The sequence below is a fragment of the Rhamphochromis longiceps genome, linkage group LG14 (assembly GCF_057381845.1).
Source record: "Rhamphochromis longiceps isolate RC_006_pf linkage group LG14, R_longiceps_female_GT1.1, whole genome shotgun sequence".
NCBI classification, from domain to species: Eukaryota; Metazoa; Chordata; class Actinopteri; order Cichliformes; family Cichlidae; genus Rhamphochromis; species Rhamphochromis longiceps.
Window position 1 is genome coordinate 17068286 of NC_140570.1, and position 21202 is coordinate 17089487.

The 21202-nt window shown below is 41.3% G+C and overlaps 1 protein-coding gene across 3 annotated transcripts in view; it reads right to left on the reverse strand.

Annotated features, from left to right (window-relative positions):
- Positions 1-801: 801 nt before the first annotated feature.
- vaspb (vasodilator stimulated phosphoprotein b) overlaps positions 802-21202 on the reverse strand; it is a 34590-nt gene continuing 14189 nt past the window's right edge. The window contains exons 2-14 of one of the 3 annotated variants that reach the window (XM_085379416.1): positions 13994-14165; positions 10968-11148; positions 9674-9740; positions 8291-8403; positions 7150-7418; positions 6799-6938; positions 6579-6630; positions 4390-4417; positions 4244-4283; positions 3981-4037; positions 3305-3374; positions 2343-2400; positions 802-2254 (exon numbers count right to left, since the gene is read on the reverse strand). In XM_085379416.1, coding sequence (XP_085235542.1) covers positions 2220-2254; positions 2343-2400; positions 3305-3374; positions 3981-4037; positions 4244-4283; positions 4390-4417; positions 6579-6630; positions 6799-6938; positions 7150-7418; positions 8291-8403; positions 9674-9740; positions 10968-11148; positions 13994-14165 — 1282 coding nt within the window. In that variant the 3' untranslated portion in view covers positions 802-2219. Of the gene's footprint in view, positions 2255-2342; positions 2401-3304; positions 3375-3980; positions 4038-4243; positions 4284-4389; positions 4418-6578; positions 6631-6798; positions 6942-7149; positions 7419-8290; positions 8404-9673; positions 9741-10967; positions 11149-13993; positions 14166-21202 lie in introns of all 3 variants that reach the window. The other 2 variants (XM_085379415.1, XM_085379417.1) reach the window with 2 other exon arrangements.

Consider the following 21202-nt stretch of genomic DNA (forward strand, 5'->3'; position numbering starts at 1 on the left):
CTCTGGAAGGGCACTGGCTCTGGCCCTGAACGTATGGACAAGAAGTTCACCCCAATTTAACTAAGAAATAATATGAAAAATGTTTCTACTCGATAAAGTTGCATACATTGTAATTTTGTATAAAAATAAACTAGTTTTTTGGACATGTACGTCAGTTCCGTAAATAATAATGCTATTTTATCAAATCTGACAGCATATACGTAAAAATTTAACCCTTCAGACGTTATTAGAATAAAAAATAAATAAAATACACAATTTTAAAAAGTACACAACCCTTATGTGGAAAATATTTCAGATGCTGATTTTTGTTTTACTACTGTCCAAGATCTATGTTCAGATTTTGATTGGGAGTAAGCAGAATTACAAATCAGTATATCAGAGACACAGCTCAGGTTGAGCGCTTTGGAGACAGAAATCAGAGATGCAAGGCTGACATGGTTTGGACATGTGGAGAAGTGGGATAGTGGATATACTGGAGAAAGGATATTGAATATCGAGCTTCCAGGCAGGAGGAAAAGAGGAAGACCACAGAGAAGGTTTGTGGATGTAGTGATGGAGGACATACAGACTGATGGGGTAACATAAGAGGATGCTAGATATAGGGCGAGATGGAGGATGATGATCTGTCATGAGGAACCCTAAAAGGGAGCAGCCAAAAGAAGACTGACAATTTCCCAAGTTCTAAGTAAACATTTTTATGCATAAATAGTTTAGGATTTTAAATATAGCAAAATGTGTGCAGCAGAGCCCACACTCCATAAAATTCAAATACAATAGAAAAGATGAGTCCAGACAAAGTGATGCGTTTCAAGAAGCAACTGTATTCGACTATAAAGGCATTTCTAATCCAGTGTCTCTAAGCTGTTTTCTTTATATTTCAGTGTAAAAAGCCTAGACTCTAGAAAAAAGAAAGTAAACAAAAAACAACAAAACATTTCATTAGAAAACAAATCATTGAAAAAAAAAAAAGATAATGAAATTCCCATTCACCAGTCATTTCAATTAAAATAGAAACACCTTTTTTGCTAACATTTCCCTCAAAACAAATATATATTTTCCATATATATATATTTATATATTTATTCTCAAGGCAGTTGGTCATGGCCAAATTAATTGACCTCATCATGGCCATTTTTCATGTTTCAAAATTAGAAAACGGATCTAGAAGGGAAAAAACACAACAAAACAAAGAAAAAAAATATAACAACAAGCGGAAGCACAGTGGACAGCAGGAGCGCCACACTGGCCAATGAATAAGGTCTCATTTTAAGTGAGAGGGAATAGTCTATCAAGGCGGTGTGGCACACGCGCACACACACACACACACACATCCTCTGGAACAAGTGCAATGCAAAGAGAATAAGTTTCTCACATCATAAAACTACAACATACTCCTCTTTCACAGCACTCTGGTTGAACACTTCCCTTTGCTTGTCTCCTCTTCCTCTAGTATCTCTGTGCAGCAGGAGTGTGAAGGCTTTCGTTGTGCCGCTTTAGTTCTTAGTCTTTGGCGGGAGCTTAAAGTCCACTTGACTGAGATATGCTGCAGTATTAAAGAAGATGGCTTCACTGTTTCGTTTGATTTTTTTCCCCTCTCCACATCCAGCTGCCACACAGACTAGCAGAAGTCTCAATATTTTCATGGCAACTGAGAAAAGGAGAAAATGATCCCAGCATGCCAGCCTCTTTCTATTACAGTAAAAAATATGACTAATACAGTGTGCCTGAATACTGAAGACTTCTCTACCAGGAAAAATGGTGCATCTGATAGCAGAAGGAGAGGACACAAGCAGCAGGGGTTCTGCAACAAAGAGGGGTTAGAGATGGCAAACTTGCAAGAGCAACTCTGGCGGTAGTTAAGTGCTCTGAAATGATTCAGATGAACGGGACACAAAAAGGGCACGACGGGACGGCTGAGCGGGAAGAGATGGTACAGATGGGGACATCACCGCTGCAATAAAAGCAAGTGATGGTTAAAAAGTGCCAAATGGCGACTTGAGGAGGTTCCCTGGGTTACCATTAAGATGAAGTGAATATGGATGTTGTACAGTAAGCACATATGCTCATGTGTTTGTGTAAGAGAGAGAGAAGAGAAAATGTGTAGACGATAAAGAGAAATCCCTGGGCTACATGAGAGGGTGACGTGGAGGAAAGGCCTCAGCGGACCTCGATCAGCTCCACCCATCGCATCCCTCTGTTACACCTGACGCTCAGCAGAACTATGTGCTTCTCTTCTGAAGCTCCTGAATAAAGGCTGTGAAAGCAAAGAGAAACACACAGTAAGTACACAAAGTAGCTGATACTGGAGCAAAATTAAAGTTTTTTTTAAAGTGTAATCTAACCTCCAATAATTTCCTCTTTGACTTTTTGTAGTTCTTTCCGCACTTCCTCCAAGATCTCCTGCAGAAAAATAGGACAAACCGTTAGCCATGGCAATACATTTGTGATTTAGGAAAAAAAAAAAAAGTTTATTTGCAGTAACCAGGTGACATGTGAAATCTCCATATACATACAACATATATTTTTCTGACTTGTGGCAGAACACAATGCATTGGTGTTGACCAGAAAAATTTAGGTTTCTCTAAACCTCTGTCAGGATTAAGACCTTTTCATGCATGAAACCTATAACATTGTTGGCTTTATCAACTGGACTGAATTCTGTCATTTAGGCATGGGTTATTTTTATGGAAATCTGCAAACACAATGACGATCCACATTACCTGCAGTTTGCTTGCAAGATTTAACAGTACAACAGTGACATAATGCATGAGGTCAGACTGTCTTTTTGCATGGCAGCTTTATTTTGATAGATGCTTTGATAACTAAAGAGGCCACTTCCTATGTGTAGCTATGGGAACAAACATCCCACACATCAGATTAGAAATAACAGGAGCTTGTGAAGTATGATTATATACACCACATCTGTGATAAGATCCGCACTGCTCCTGTCCCAAGCTGGGAATGTAATTATTGTCAGTAGTTAATATTATTGCTGTTGTGCCAGCTGCATAAACGCACACCAACCTGTTTGTGACACACTCAACAACACACTCCTGGAAACAGCTGGAAGCTACAAACTACCTTCATTTCAACAGTCTGAGACTGCCATTGTCAAACTGTTGTCAAAAAGTGACCTCAAGCCAGCATATTCAGATGGAGCCAGATTCATGCAAAACAAAACGAGTATCAGAAGCTTTAGAGAAATCAGCTTTCTCATTTACATAACAAAAATTCAGATCCAAACATTCAAGTGTGGCTGTTTTGGCCAAGAACTGACGATCGCTGGGTCGATGAGCATATTTACCTGTTTCATTTTCTCTAAATCTGAGTCATCGGCTCCACTTGCTTCATTATTATTGCTTGCAGCCTTTGCCCTGTAACAAAACATGAAACAGACATGCAAATATTTTATGTTTATCTTTCCACAAAACAGGTGCAGCATATTCATCAAATGCATTGCCACAGTATAGAGCAAATGAAGAACCAGTGAATGGAAGAATGCAGAAATGAAATGAAGGTTAACCTATGTAAACTCATTAACCTACCTTTCTGAAGCTGAAGGATGCTGACGAGCTATAAATTAATGCCTGATATTAACTGATCTAGCTAGCACAGGTTTAAGAGTAGTGTATGGCTCTGTTAGGACCTTTTACCACAAAAACTACGTGTATGTTCTTGAACTACAACATAGAGACAAACAAAGCCATCAAAGATGTCAGAGAGGACAGAGCCAACCCCAGCTGAGAGAAGTGACTTGAAAATAAGCATGAATCATAGACCCAGGCTCCCATCTTATTAGTCAGTTTTCAGAGACAGCACACTCAGCTGCTACATCTACGGGTAGCTTGGGTGCACGCCATTCTCCCATCCATTAGATGGTGCTATCAACTGTAAAATATGCTACCCCAGCATGAAGATTTGAGAGGGAAGAATAAAGGAAGGGGTGCTAAAGGTCATGAATTAATGGGGCACATGTATACCTGGGAACTTGGGACAATGAGGAAGTGGAGTCCATGCTCTTGGGGATGGAGTTATTCCTGTTAGTGAGACACACACACACACACTCTCGCTCTTAAAATGAAAATGGACGACATTCGCACACACGCACAAAAAACTCACGTTTGTGCAAAGACGCAGGGGTGGACACAAAAACGTGCGCACACTGGTGAACAGGGTGAACCGACACATGGGACACCTGGAGGTGACAGATTTACTGCAGGGAAATAACTGCGTCTTGGCTCACCTGATCATAGAAGGTTTCTCCCAAGGTCTTCTGACGGCGTCTGAAAAAGAAAATGTATGAAAACACGAGTTGTTAATCTTCACTCATATCAGTATATCAGAATGAACGTAGGTGGCATGCTACAGACAAAACTGTTCAGTTCTCACCACTTTGACTTGGAGACTCTGACTCATCCTGTGGAGAGGAGGGAAGAAAAAACATGGAGACTTCTCTTAACAGTGAGTCATCCTCAGCCTTGAGTGGTTGGTTACATGTAAAAACACTCTACATTTGTCTGGTGTTACATAAAGGGAACCGATTATGCTTCTCATTACTTTCTGGCATGTCTATATTGTTATGTTACAATGATACTGGTGTCAAATGATGACATCTTATCTGTAAGTGTGAGTTGAAAACTCAGGCTTCAACCGTTTATTCTACTCTTGGCAATGTTTAATAACCTGCCAACGTGAGCACAGAAACCTATGGAAGCCCGTTTCCGCCACTAAAAAAAAAAAAAAAAAAAAAAAGGATCCATAACTCAAAATTTCGAGTTATTTTCTCGAAATTTCGAGTTATTATCTCGAAATTTCGACATATTAACTCAAAATTTTGAGAAAAGCAACTCGAAATTTCGAGTTAGCGCTGCCAATCAGTAATCTACGTGAATGACGTCATTTCCATGTTACCCGGAAGCTGAAGCCCTCAGCTACAAATGCTACAGCTAAGCTACCGGTATTACATCCAGTCATGAATGCACAGATTGCTGAGTGTTTTCAGCCTGGCTTCACAAATGATGAAATCCCTGTGTTATTAGCTGAATCACATGGTGTTACTATCAGCAAACATACTTTAATTTGTTGGGATCCGTTTTTGAGTGCGCGGTCCTGCGCCATATGCTTCCGGGTAACAAGAAAGCGACCTCATTCACGTATATTTTTGATTGGCAGAGCTAACTCGAAATTTTGAGAAAAGTAACTCGAAATTTCGAGTTATATTTCTCGAAATTTCGAGATAATAACTCGAAATTTCGAGAAAATAACTCGAAATTTCGAGTTATGGATACTAGCTTTTTTTTTTTTTTTAGTGGCGGAAACGGGCTTCCATAGTAACCCCACCCACCTGCTGTTTAAATGTTTTATTTACGAGGGGCAACCAATCAGGACAAAGCTGGCTTACAGGGGAGAGTATATCAGTAGCTAGTAGTAACGGCTTGTTTTATATATTGAATGAACTATGGGGCTGGGTCGAGGCTCACTGTAAGATAAATAAGGGTTCTCCAAAAAGTTGATTCTGTTCATCTGGATGTAGCTTTTTGTGGGAGAAACGTTTCGTCACTCATCCAAATGATTTCTTCAGTCTCAGCTGACTGCAGGTTTCTCCAATCTTATAAACAGTACATTTGCATAATGACTGAAACCAGCCCACTGAAGGAACAATGGGCTGGGAGGTCAGTTCCTTAATTTTAATTTTGCAAATTCTCATGACCATTGATCAACAACCACTGACCAAAACCCACTGATCAATAGCCATGAGTACCATTCACAGAGAGTTGGGGAATGGCTGCAAACACAGCATTGTAAGATGGCGTAAGATGTACCCCTAGGCCCCCTCCTCGATTCAGAGATGGTCTTTCCCTTTTCACGTAAATGGCCTCCTTGACTTCGCGCTCAAACCAGCGTTCTTCCCTGTCCAGGATGTGTACATCCTCATTGAAAGAGTGCCCACTGGCCTGTAGGTGTAAACAGACTGCAGAGTCCTGGCCTGACGAGTTAGCTCTTCTGTGTTGTGCCATCCGCTTCGCCAGAGGTTGTTTGGTTTCCCCGATGTATAAATCCTGGCAATCCTCCTGGCACTTAACAGCGTACACTATGTTACTCTGTGTCGGGGGACCCGATCCTTGGGGTGGACCAGTTTTTGGCGCAGCGTGTTTTGGGGTTTAAAAGCCACAGAGACCCGGTGTTTAGAAAAAATGCGTCTCAACTGCTCCGATACTCCTGACACGTATGAGAATTTGCACAATTAAAATTAAGGAACTGACCTCCCAGCCCATTGTTCCTTCAGTGGGCTGGTTTCAGTCATTATGCAAATGCACTGTTTATAATATTTGGGGAAACCTGCAGTCAGCTGAGACTGAAGAAGTCACTTGGATGAGTGACGAAACGTTTCTCCCACAAAACGCTAAGTCCAGGTGAACAGAATCAACTTTTTGGAGATTTACTCTATTGGATGATTGAGAATACATCAAGACATAAATAAGGGCTATTTGAACTATAAAGGATGCAAAGCTACTTTAATAAAGTCCAAGAATAAAATTATCATTACAAAAACAATTTGACAAAAAGCCGACCCTCACATTATCTTGTGGTTTCACAGGTGGCTTCTCTCCAGTGTCTGCAGCTTTTCTCCTGATAAAGGAAAATAAAAATACTAAGTTTAATAATCAAGCAGAAAAACTTGCAAGAGCTGACTGAATATAACGCATGTAATAAATGATTATTGATCAAAAGACAAGTGAAGATTGTAACTAGTTAATATAAAACCTTATGTGGCTTCAAACCTGTGGCGTCACCCACCTGCGTGCCAAGATGGCACTCATTTCACCCATCAAACCCCCTCCTCCTCCTCCTCCTCCTCCAATGGATGCGTTGCTGCTGCGGGTGGACTCAGTTCTGGAAACTGGAGTTGGAGTTGGAGGAGCAGACGGGCCATCATCCTGCTGAGGGCAGCAAATAGCAAAAGGATGGATGGTGGTGTCACAGATCTACATCTCTAAATAACTCTTAGTATTGTGTCATTACAACAGCGGAATATCCAATTAGAATAATGAGAGAAGCACATGACAGATTGAGTGATTTGTCAATTGTATGCTAACGAGGCCTTTAACAGCAGCGGCAAAGTAACAGTCAAATCTGGCACATACACACCTTGGATACTTTGCGGAGTTTAGCTCCTGCAAGGGCAGCCGCCAAGCCCCCTCCTGCCCCTCCTCCCCCACCGCCAATGCCATTTCCGCCACCCGAAGTGGGCAGGGGTGGGGCCGGGGGAGGTCCTGTGGGAGGTGGTCCCGGAGGCGGGGGGATGCCAGCTGCTGGAGGAGGGGCAGGAGCTGGAGGAGGGCCAGGGGGTGGAGGAGGAGCCGGTGGAGGAGCGGGGCCTCCAGTGGCTAGTGGAGGAGCTGGAGGGGCTGGAGGAACTGGACAGAGAAGGACCATCAGTTTGCAAAGTATTCAGAGAAGATTCACACCAATGACAGCATGACGCAGGTAAACAAAATTCAAAACAATGCTTAGATGGCTTCTGTATGATACAGAGGGCATGACTGATCCTCACTATCTAAAACTGTCAAAAGCATAAACAGAGCATAGAGGCAGCACCTAAAGCACTAAAACAGCTCCTGCATCTAAAAATTCCAATTTAACTTAAACAGCTTGATTGATGCTCCATGTCTAGTGGTTTTATATTTTTCTGCGTTGGACAAACCACTTTTAATGTCTGATTTAATTGTGATTTGAATGCTGAATTTTCACTCTGCTGGACACTGGAATTACCAGCAGCATCTTATCTGCTTCCCAATCCTATAAGCACTTGGTTTATCTGGAGAGCATCCAGCAGCATGGTTTTGTACCCGGTGCAGCTGCACCCCCTCTGTGACTGCTTGTGGATACAGACACTCCAAGACCTTGATCGACAATTCTAATATATGATGTCTGATGTCAAGAAAGACGCGGCACAGATGTTGAGAGCACAGTTCTCGACGGTGTTGTGCATGAATCATTTACTATTACGGTTCAGAATTAGGGACAGCCTTCAGATTTTCCATCAACGTTTAAAAACAAAAAAACAAAAATTCAGCCAGTGAAAGAAAAAGTCACAACCTCTGTCTGACACGACCCTGTATCAGTCTTAAAATCCCCTGTTGTTTTTGGTACGCAGAATGAATTCCAGCTTTCCCTTCAGGGCGATCATGTGCTGCACATTTATCTGAGTATAACGCTGAAACAGAACAAAACTGAAGTGTATTAATGTCAAGTGGTGTTATGTTGACCAGCGCAGGTGTTTCCTGACCTGCAGCAGCTTGTCTTTCTCTTTCCAGCCTCTCTCTTTCCTGCCGCTCCCGCTCCTGTCTTTCTCTCTCCTGACGCTCCCGGTCCTGCTGTTCCAACCTCTGCTGCTCCAACCTGTGCACAAACAAACAAATCTGTCACATCTGTATGTGAACACATTTAAAATAAACCAAGAGCAATTACCATAAACTGGCCCACAATTAAATTAAAGTCTGAGACTCAGAAAGCCTTGAATCATGTGCAAGTGTCCTGTAGATATCTGAATTATTTATGCACCAGCCGCTGTTTCAGGGCAACTTCTAACATTTCAAACAAACAGTTTTATAAAATCTAGAGAATTTGGTAAAAGGACATGAGGTGAATTTCACTTTTAATTAGTCTATCACTAAAAAGTCCACAGCTGGTCAAAATGATCCAATGCGAGTTACCTCGGTTGGCTACATCTCTCTCCTCTCCCCAACACATCTGCCACTCATAACAGCTGATTACAGAGCACCACACATACACTGTACACAGTGTACACACACTAAAGTGCAGAGCCACACACATGCCCGTAATCACACATGATGTCAAGCAGCGAGCCAAGGAAAGGGTGAGGGGCGATCGCATTCATGTCTGTTATTCTGCCTCTTTTCACAACTGCTGAACATCATCGATGTTTACAGCTGCAAATATTACCCACAAACACCTGCATCTCTGTTGGACTTTTAAGGTTTTAGAAGCTCCCTGAGCCTCAGCGCGCCACTGGATAATGAGACAGCCAGGCAAGCAGCAATGCCGATTATAAAATCCACCTAGACTCTGATCTTTATCACCTTTTAGTGTAAATAAGATTAAAAGGTTAATGCTTAGTCCATGCGAGTCCAAGTGTCTCGCTGATGGGACAGGCTGATGGAGACATGGCGGGAAAATGTAAGCAGCATCCACTTTACTGTCTTTTTAACCTTTAAACTACACGGGCTGACTAAGGCTTTAACAGCGTCAGCGTCAAGCTAATGCCATCAAATCCTCTGCATATGCGTGTGTGCCCTAACCCTGCCAAGTGGACTACTGCAGAGCCAAAACAGCTCGACTTGCTATTGATTGTTATGCAACTGAACCCAGGAGATTGTTTGCATCAGTTAGAAAACATACACTTCACATGGCCGCACAGTACCGTAAGCTCACATAAGAGGTAAACAAAAAAGAATCAGAAAAAATATCTGATTATTAAACAAACAGTCATTTACGACCAAGCTGAAACCTGGAAATGTAATCAGAGTTATCAGCTGAACCAAGCCCAGAAGATATGCAAGCGGAGAAGCAGTAAAATGCGACCAGCGGTGGATTACAACTAGCAAAGTGAAGAAGGCGGACTGCATTTAGCAGAAAGTCTTCAAGGTACCTCCGCTGTTGTTCAAGCTCTTCAGGAGAAGGCCCATTTGACATGGGGCGGGGGAGGGTAGCATAACCTGCCAAAACAGAAAATAGAAAACATTTGTGATGATTACTATGAAGCAATAACTCCTGACACGCTCAAGTTTATCCAATCTGTGCTTTTACAGACGTACACACTTTTTTATATCTGTGCTGTTGATACTGTACAAAGTCTGCAGACAGTGTGGACAGCCACGATATGACACACAGGGACCTCAAATGGGTGGTGCCCACTAATCAAGCATTTACAATGCTAAATTTTATCAAGTATTTTTCATGGCTCAGCGACACAGGATATACAGAGTATTCATTTAAATAGCCAGCTGTTGTAAATAAGCAGAGGTAAGAACAACACTGACTATGAATAAGTGCTGAAACTGTTAAAAATGAACACATTTTAAAAAAACAAAACAAAACAACAACAGAAGTTCTAATTATGTGTTCGATGAATACCAGGATTCCTTCTGAGGAAATATTCAAACTATTTTCTATTTAACAGGATTGGATGGACACGTGTGGACTGATGTCTAAGAAATAGTGTGTTTAACTCTAACAGCCACAGTGTAGGACGCAGCTCTATCGCAGGTCCTTCATCCCAACAGCGGTCAGACTGTACATTACACACAATAGATACCTACAAAAATAAAGGTTTACTCCCACTGCACTTTATGCACATATGAAAAATATGACAATGACAAATACTTATTGTATATAGCAACCATTTGTAAATAGTAGAAATGACACTTGTATCATTTTTTTTCCTTATTTAAAAATAAATAAATAAATCCAGTGTTGCTGTAACATGTGAATTCCCCCAGTGTGGAATTAATAAAGTCTACGTCTAAATGACAAAATGTGATCTGAGTGAGTAATTTTCATGCATTTACACCAACTCTGTGCACAACTGTAGCCAGCACAGCAGCACGAGGCCAAACAAATAACATTATTTGACTTTTTTATATCTACCCAGCTACCCTGTTTGTTGTACATCACTGTGAATCATACTCATCACTTGAAGGAAGCTTGTTAGCAAGGTGTTTCATGCGGTCCAGGGCGGTGTTAATATCAGCTCAATCACATGCCTTTTTTCTCTAACTGATTGACAAGAAACGCATATATAACCTCTGTGTGGTGTTAGTATAATGTTTACCATGTTCTGGCTGATAAGTTACCACAAAACAGGAAGTTGTAAGTTTGGGACGTTTTCATTCGTGCTGGAGTCATAAGCAAAGTCCATGGAGTAGCTACAGATGCTAATTTACCTGCGTCTGCCATGGAGTTGAGGACCTCCAGAGCGTGGCTCATGCCATTGGCAAATAAAGCAGCATCCTCCTTGCTGCCAAAGTTGAGTCCCCAAACTTGTCGGGCATCCCGCCACTGGTGAAAATTAGGTGTGGCCTGATTATACTTGAGGCCTCTAATGATTGGACAGTTTATAACAACCTGAGGAGGAGAAAGAGAGCAGAGGAGTTACAAAGTCGTTTAAAAATAAATTATATATCCAAAACAACTTCTAAAATCTCCACAACCTAATATCCCTGCTTATGCATAACACGACTGTATCTGCTTAAATGTTTGTGGTATGCTGGTACAGATTCCAACCACCAGGTGGTGTGAAGCTTATGGAGCTGGGGAAAAACGTTCTGGGTTTGAGTGTTTGCCTGAATGTGCTGACATGCCATTTCACTATTTGTTTAACAGCCTCTGGATTCCACAGAGGAGAGGGGAGGATAGGAGACCCTGTCACAGGGGGGCAGCATGCACTGAATGTAAGGGTAGCAAGTTCATCTGCCACTGTAGACATCATCATCATCATTAAAAATAAACAAATACAACTTCAGTCTTCCTGTTTAAAAATAGCAAGGTAGTGTGTAGATGCAAAGAGAATTGCATCACGAATCAGGATAAAAGGAATCAAGTAAAACCTGTGGCATGATGAAAAGCCTTAATGCCGCAGGTTCCACTTGTGCTTTTTAACTCGTCTTAAATCACACCAGGATGCATAAAACAAGCGTGACACCACAAAGACACTTCTAAAGACACCACAGGCACAAGAAAAAAGAAAAAAAGAAAGAGGAGAACATGAAAAGGAGAGACAGAAAATTCTCATTTTCTTCCTGCTGCTCTCATTAACCACAAGCCTAAACTCACTTGGATGTTTCCGTCAGACACAAATATAGAGTCCTTACTGGGTATCAAACTACGTCCTAAATTGTCACAGGAAATGGCTGAACAGGCTAACTATCTCACAGGAAACATCTTCCACTTTAAGACACGTCTCTGGGGAACACTTCAGAGTGCTGAATGTTTAAAGAAGGGGAGAGAGAGAGACACTAAGACGGGCGTATCAAGAACAGACGCACCCAAACTCAGGCTGCCCTGCTTTGTAACATGGAATCGGTTCACCTTTATCAGCTGGGGAGTCATAATCTGGTGATAACCACAAAGACACGCCTTCATTATCCTCTGCTTTGAGCACTCAAAACTGAAGGAAGACTTTCCTACATGTTATGCCAAAGGCATGCTGACAATGCACAAAAAGCAGCTTTGCATGTTTGCGTGCACCTCTCGCAAACTGACAGTAATCAAAAGCATGAATGTGGTGGAAGTGCTCTTGCTTAAGACAACAGTTGATTCAAAGCTCAGCTCAGCAAAATCTGTAAGATTAAAAGCACTGAAAGGAATTAAAACACATGCTTAAAGATAAATAAGGTAACCCAGGGCCTGTTTATAAGTGTAGTTAAGAGCAGCAAGTGTTTGGATAAACGGCTGCAAACGGCGTGAAGCAGTGATCGTGCTCCACACGCAAACTTAACGGATTCCCTGCTCCACCTTTCATCAGGTTTCATTAATTCATTCTGTGCCTAAAAGTAAATACTTCTGTCTGCTAGGTTCATGCGATCATATTTGCATCAGTGTTTATAAAATAATGAAAATTCATAGTGTTTCTAATACAGTGGCTCCCCACAGAAGCCTTGCTTGCTCCACCCCTCCCCCTTTCTGTCTCTCTCTCTCAGACACACAGACATCAGAGAGAAACTATGAGGAAACTAGTTAGACCATACACTGACCGGCCACTAAGTACACGTGATCAACTGCTCATTAATGCTAATATCTAGTCAGCCAATCTCATGGCAGCAACTCATGTACACATGGTCAAGATGACCTGCTGAAGTTCAACCCAAGCATCACAATGAGGAAGAAAGGTGATTTAACTGATTATAAATGTGGCATGATAGTGCCGCACAGACTGGCCTGAGTATTTCAGAAAGCTGATCTATGGGGATTTTCCCCACACAACCATTTATGGGGTTTACAAAGCATGGTCTGAAAGAGAAAATGTCCAGCGAGGGGCAGTTCTCTACAAGAAGATGTCAGAGGTCAGAGGAGCAGAGCCAGAGTGCTTTGAACTGATAGGAAGCCTGTCTAAAGAGCCATTTATTACAACCAAGGTATGCAGAGAAGCATCTCTGAACCATTGAAGCAGATGGGTTAGAGCAGATGACTGCACCAGGTGCCACCTCTGTCAGCTAAGAACAGGAAACTGAGGCTAAATTTCACACAGGCTCACTAAAATTGGACAACAGAAAAATTGGAAAAATGTCATCTGATCCGATCTTAGGTCTCAGTGGCATAAACAACATGAGACTGGTTCCATCCCGTCTTGTAGAGCACCTTTGGGATGTGGTGGAACAGATGAATCCCATTATGGATGTGCATCCAACAAATCTGAAGCAACTGTGTGATGACAAGTTAGCATGGACCAAAAAAATCTGAAGAATGTTTCCAGCACTTTGTTGAATCTGTGTCATGAATAATTATGGTAGTTCTGAAGGCAAGAGTTTGTATACTAGCCAGGTGTACCCAATAAAGTGGCCAGTGAGTGTAAATAACTGCAACATAAGGTAGAGTCTAAAACTGCTCTGCAACCAAACAAGGGGACAGAAAATAGGTTTGGTTGTGATTTATTATCCTTCCTGTGGCTTCTTGGATGGGCAGAGGGTTTAGGGGGGGAGGGACATAAACAGCACAGTGGTAGACGATGTAAAAATGTTCTCAAGTGCTTCTAATAAAACTATACTTACAGTAAATACTCTCCATATAACAAACAGATACAGTTTAGGGTATCATTTACAATGATGTCAATGAATGGGCACCCAGTATTCTCACTCTTGCTTACTCAGACACCTTTAAACAACACAGACGCCCACAGGCCACATGACAGACACTACACACATCTCACAAAGCCAGACACTATGCTAAGCCTGCCCAAAGCTGGCAGATGTACCTGCTGATCTGTCTGCATCTTGCGTCCCACTACCCTAAAGGCATTGTTGCTTGGGTTGTGATAGATCTGCACCCTGCTGAAGGTTTGGGGTCCGGTGCCCGCAGGAAGCCACTTCTTATTGCCATCGTCATAGATCATCACAGTGGCCCGAGCCTGGCAAATACTTGATTCACTGAAAAACAGAGCACAAAGAAGAAATCATCAACATTCGTTTACAGCATTGCTTAGTTGACTCTTTAAAGTCTAAATAATCTACTTTTTGTCTGACTAGTACTCAGGCTTGTACTACCACAAGTTCAGCATTTCAAAGGGATCTTTCTGTTAACTTCATTTACCCTTATAGCCAAATAAAACTGGTTATTGACTCAGTAACCCAGGGTTCTAGTTACAAATGGGTTCACAGGAAGGAGTGGCGCTAGCAGCATCTGGCTAATCACGAACACAGTGTATTGGCAGCATAGGAATAGCAAAGTGTAATGTTAGAAAAATTTAAAACGCACAACACAGAATCAAAGCAACACAGGTGCTGCAGGGTGAGTGTGTGCCAGAGGAAAAGCAGTGTTCAGTATTCAAAGTGCTGTATGAATGCATGCAAGTTTTAGCCAGTAAGACTAGAAAGAGCTCAGATATGAATAAAGTTTAGCCTCCTTGAGGGTAAGAAGGAAAGCCAGCAAAATTTCCAAATGTAATTAGTTCTAATTAATGCTGATGGAACAATGAAACTGTTGTAAATTAATCTGAGGCCAACAGAGGAAAAAAAAATAAAGCTGGATCTGAGAATTAACCTACTGACAGTCAGAGAAACGCAAAGACTTCTGACCTTCCTATTTCGTATACAGAGGTCTCTGGGGTCTTGCAGGAATGGTGATGTTATGTACACACTGTCATGTACACAGTGATTTCATACCTGTTGAACATAATCTGCTCCGGAGCAGGTTAGGGTCAGAGTGCGTTACCATGGTGATGCCCCCCAGTAAGAAGTGATCCACCTTCACACTACAGAAAACTTCAGGGTTAACTCCGGGTTACCTAGATAAGTTGAAATCCTGCTTTGTAATATAGACATCTGGCAACTAAGAGTCGATTTCTGCTCTTCCAAGCCGGAACAAAAACACCCACTACATGCTGCCACAAAAACGAGGAAGAATTAAAACGATCCAAAGCCAAATTAAAGTACAGCCACAAAAATTAAACCACAGGTCTTTATAGTAGCGACGGCAACTTCAGCCGACAAAAGCATGAAAAGGTCTTTGTGAGCTCTGCTGCAAACATGTTTGTACTATAGAGTGTCATCGGAGAAATACACTAGACTGTCGTTTTTAGGGATGTGACAAAAACAGATACTTCAGTACCAAATCGATACCAACATCCTGAAAATGTGGAGGTACTTGTTCTTCTAAAGGTACAGCTGGGTACCTAACATACTCTAGATGCCTTAAGAGGAAACTCAGTCCACAGCAACAGTGTTTCATTTGTTTTGTTTACGTTAGCAACATGTTCTATTAATAACCTGAAATGTTTGCAAAAATGAAAAAAATTAAATAAAAATTTGGAAACATTCATTTGTGTTACTGCTGAGAATCAAGGACAATTAAGCAAACTACTAAAATTTCAGTTACACTGCATTTTTTGTATAAGGACAAAGAAGAACCAATATTAATTTATATCATATAAAGGCTGTGTGTTTTATGTGGGATTCAGCGTGAACTGCGGGAGGAACAGGAGAGGCCAACGAGGAAAGCTGAGGAAGAACTGCAGACAAATGAACGAAGAACAAAGTTTTTAGTCACGAGGGCCAGTCTTTCAAGACAAACCTAGTCTCATACTCACTAACCTACAAGGCCAGATTAAGAACATTTCAGTGTGTCCTAGGTTTCAAAAAACCCACAACACTAATATAACCAGCTTTGTTTGAGCTTCAAACGTGTCAGAAAACACACTAAACTGGAACGACAATGTCCTTTATTCACTGAAGTCTTAACCTTTATTTGCAAAGAAGCTGAAGTGTACATTCCTGTCTAAAAACTCTATATATTTTGTTAGAAAATGGGAAATAAGTACAAACATAAATGGAAATACAGAAAAAAAAAAAGTTTGTACAAGTCTAATAATCTTGAAGTCAGTATTTGTCAATTTTGGTATGTCAACCCTTATTTTTCAGCACAGCCTGAAATCTCTTAGGCAGCTTTTGTTCATTTAACTAGTCTTCAGGAATAGTCCTCCAGGCTTCTTGAAGGACATTCAAAGGTCTTGTTTGGATGTTGGCTGACTTTTGTTCTGTTCTCTGTCAAGATGATCCCACACTGCTTCGGTAATGTTGCGGTCGGCGTTCTGGGGAGGTCAATTTATGGCTGAGAGTGATACATTGTGTGTTTTTCTATCCACATCCATATCTTTTACCACACTGGTAGTGTGTTTGGGATCATTGTCATGCTGAAAAATGAAGCTGTGCTAATTAGAGGTTTTCTAGATGGTACTACATGGTGGATAAAAAAAAAATGAAATGAAGTGAAAATACTTTTCTACATTTATAACCATCCAACCATGGCAGAGCCTGCCTCTAGTGCAGGGGTGGCCAACTCCAGGCCTCGAGAGCCGGTATCCTGCAGGTTTTAGATGTGTCCTTGATCCATCACAGCTGATTTAAATGGCTAAATTACCTCCTCAACATGTCTTGAAGTTCTCCAGAAGCCTGGTAATGAACTAATCATTTGATTCAGGTGTATTGACCCAGGGTGATGTCTAAAACCTGCAGGACACTGGCCCTCGAGGCCTGGAGTTGGCCACCCCTGCTCTAGCACCTCTCTCGTGACCTCCATACCTACCTATAGCAATTTGAACTTTTTGGGTCATTTGGTATACCCCACCCATTCCTCCCCGTTTTTCTTCTTTAGTTGATTCTTTAAAAATCAACTGAAGGCTAGATTTCCTACTATTTCTTAAAGGACCTGACTTTCAGATACTGTTTAGATAGAAGTGGCAAGCCTTCAAAAACCTTTTCTTCCACCTGTTCAGTTTCCTCTGATTTCTTTAATGACATACTGCACACTATGCTGAGCAACGTTTTAGTGAATAACTCTTTGGGCCTTTCTGGAGCAAAATTACTATTTTGTGTTATTGTGGCATTTATTTCAAACATTAAACTAAAGAATTATAAACACATTATGTGTTTTCGCAACAGGATGCTAGCAACAAAGAGCCTAAAGATATATTTTACAACTGGTTCTTTGTTCTCGGTTATCTGTAGACACAAAACTGGTTCATGTTTTGAGTGTGGTGTTTCTATGCTGAAATGATTCATAGATCAGTCTTAAGTGACTGAACAAAGAACAAAAATAAGAACAAGGAATGAACTGAAAATGAGTGAAAAAGCCGCCAATGTCAGAAGAAAAACCCGGAGAATATTCCACATTAACGATATCCACAAAGTCTAACGTCTTCAAAGCGACATAAAGAAATCAGTAGCCTACACGTGGGAAGAAAAAACAAAACAAAAAACCTAAAAATGCAGTATGGTGTTGATAACTGCTTGGATAAACAGATTAGTTTGATCCCAAACAAAACGCAACAATGGAAGCCGACAAAGACGGGAAGTTGTGCCGTGCTCTGCCAAACAGACGAGTCACTGGAATCTTCCACCTGCTTTCCATCAGCCTCCACCTCATCACACTTTGGAAGAAAACAGCCACATGTGCGCTGACATCAGTGGTATTAATAGGTTTATGCAGACAGACAAACAAAAAAACAAAACCATGTTTACTCAGGTATCTCGGGTAGGGCAGACGTGTTTAAAACAGAGATCTTAGAATAAACAAATATTCCTTCTCTACACACATATTTGCTTTTTCCTTGTGTATGCTGATAACATTGGACCAGAGTAATGGCGTAACATTTAAATAAATACCACTAAACACTGTAAAGTCTGTATTCATTCATTTAACTGTAAATCTTAATATATGCATGTTAATGTGCATGCGTGTCTCAGCTTAAAGCACAGCAAAACAGAAGAAACCAAAGTGTCGATAAATGGTGAGTAGAGGAGTTGTGCAGATGCAGAACAACAAAGGTTTTACGATCCCTCCCCCTCCTCTCCTTATTTTCCCTGCATGGTCTCCCTATAGTCCCCTAATCCATCTCTTCCACCTCTCCCTCCATCTGTCCCGCCTGTGATACAATCTGCTACTTCCTGTGACACAGCACCAAAGCCCAGCCCACTTCCTGTTGCCAGCAATGCCTAATAAGGACTCATCCAGCCTGAACAATGGATGCATGCATGCACACACGGAAGAAGAAGAAAAAAAAACAAAACAAGGTCATATATATTATATACCTAATTATATATTATACGTTATGCAACTTCATAAAAATTCAGTCCATATTTACTAAAGAACAGCAAAAACAAAACAAAAAAACAAACAAGGATAGTAAGGAGCCAAGCATTAGGATTTCATGAGTGATTAAGTGTCTGGGATTGTGGACTCCAACCAGGAACAACTTGAATTTTTAGGCCTGCAAATATCCCGAAACAGGAGGATGTCTGGTGCAAACAGTGTGTAAATTAAACATGCGTGTGTGTAAGTGACTTCACGACAGCCACGCAGCTTCAGGTTTGCTGTCAAACTTCAAAATGCCTTCCTGTTATTGTGTTATTTGGCACATGTCTTACAATAACTGCGCTGATATTAAATGTTGGCTCACTCTTTCCAGAGTGACTTTTTGTTGTCTGTGCTACCTGTAGTCCTGTAGACATTTGTGTGGGTGTTATCTGTCTGGGGAAAAAAAAAAAATAACAACAGAAACCCCTTCTTAAAATACTGGGTTCAAGTCAGTCACTGCAACTGTGCATATTTTTCTTCCTCTAAGGTTTGCAAACATCAGTTAACAACTAACAGATATTTTCAAACAGGTTAAAAGTTCTAAAAAGACATTTTTGCAGTGTCTTGTGTTTCAGAGACTAAAGATGCAGTTCTATCATATCTGCATGTACATCAGTCATTAAGTAACAAGCATGTGCATTAGAGGGGCATAGATAGGTCATGAAGTGCCTGGGGATGGGAATCACTGGGAATTATTTTGAACATGATAGTACAACTCAAAAGAGAAAAAGAACAAAACAAAAAAATACTCCATTATTTAGTAACTACTTATCATCACTTTTACTTCCCGTTTCTGCCTTATCCCTTCATAAATCCTTCCTTATAATTGTCTACATATATTTAGTTTGGTAACACGAGTAACACACCAAGAGATACTTTTTTTTTAAAATAATATGTTTACATACACATGCATACACATATAGCTATACACACACAGTGTGTGAAGAGTGGATAGCGGACAAGAGCACCCAATCAAAGTCCTTCCTCCTCCTTCTACCCTGCAAAAACCATCATTTTGTTCTACATTTTAAACCCGAGTTGTGCTGGGACAGTGAGTAATGAACTTCAGCAATCTGTTCCACAACGTCACTCCACATACAGACATGCAAAAACTTTTTAACATTGCACAAACACAGATGTTTTAAATCGAATTCCCCGCTTAACCGGATCCTCCATCTCTTAAAAAAAAAGAAAAAAAAGAAATGTAGTGTATTGTCAGGAAGCAGGCCGCTTATTGCTTTATACGTAATTTGTGCAGCATGACAAAGAACATCAGTGAGTTTTAATAGTTGTGACTTCAGGAACAGTGGATTTCAGTATTGTGGATTATCGTTATGGCACTTTAAAGTGAACATTTGGAAGTATTGCCCCAAACCTTTGCACAGTAATTCAAATACAGTGACATCTGTTGGTGTCAGTATAGACAAATTCCCATTTAATTATTACTTTGTCCTCAGCAGCCTTCCTGTTGTATAGGAGTAAGTTGGCAGCCACTTGGCTGACCGCTGGGAGCCAAGTGGAGTCGAGTCCCCTCATTCAGACTGATGGCAACACGCTGGCAAACCTCTGACAATCACTCTGAGCTCGTCAGTATCATGTTTTAATTTCAGCTTAAAGCTCAAATTAATAACAGAAATAACATTTTAATAACAGCTGACAAAGAATGGATTTTACAAACATTTTAGTTTTACTAAGTCAACTCATCAGCAATGAGCATGCTGTTGGGATTGCAGGGCAGTTTATGGGAACTGGGAGGGGACAGAGACTTAGGACTGGGAAATTGATGCATATTTAATGGCAGAGAAAGCAAGGGCTCAAGAGTGAGACTGAGAGTGAGCAGCTGCATTATTGATAGAACTACGGACACTGAGACTAAAAGCATGTGTGGCAGACACGCGCATAAAGACAGACTTTCACACACCCTCCCCACCTGTCAAGCTGCCAACACATCCACCTGTGCTGACCCGCCCGCTGGGTATAACAGGCTGCAGTGCAGAGGGCTCGCAGCTGGGTCTGATCGGACTGCTTTTTAGTGCTAGAATAAAACCACAACAGGCGTGGTCATAAACAACCTATTCCTGTCCTTCCTTGAACAAAGACCACCAATCTAGTGAAGCTGAATGTAGGCAAACTAACCAAGTACAGATGATTTAAGAGGTTTTCTCTTAAGCACAAATAGGTCACCGACTGCTGCTCTGGGAAGGATTTAAGCCAACAGCCTCAATGCAAGAATGGACCTCACCACAGGAAGTGATCACCTGACTGATATGCAAATTGCTCATTTATTGCAACACGGCTGAGTCCGTCATCGCTTCTCGTTGGAGCCAGAGTGAGTGCCTCATCCCCTCTGTGGTTTGGCCTTCTTGGTGAGTTAGGGGTTAACAGGAAATCACAGTGCACGGCTGGGGCACACGCCGTCTTGGAAATATCTGTATAAGGCTATGCTCTCAGAGCTTTTCTCCGAACGACAAGTACAGTCAGGCCCAGTAGCTCCTTCTCTTCCCTCCTTCTCCTCCTCTTTACCTGACCCTCCTACCATGCTCCTCAGTCATTCCTTCAACTGTTTCAGTAGGTATAAAATATGCCTGCTAATGCCACTTGGTGGTATCCTTGCAGAAATATCTCTTGCTATATATGTACATGATTTGGGGATATATTAAATAGTCTTGTCTAGACACTAAGTAGGGAACCACATTTCTGTCTCTGCATCCATCCCTTCTAATTCATCAGGCATCTCCTCCAGGAGTTCATAATTCCACAATATGAAAAGCTCATTTCCCTCCCCAAACAACTACAGCCAACAATCTCTTTTTAATGATGTTCATCTTTGAGT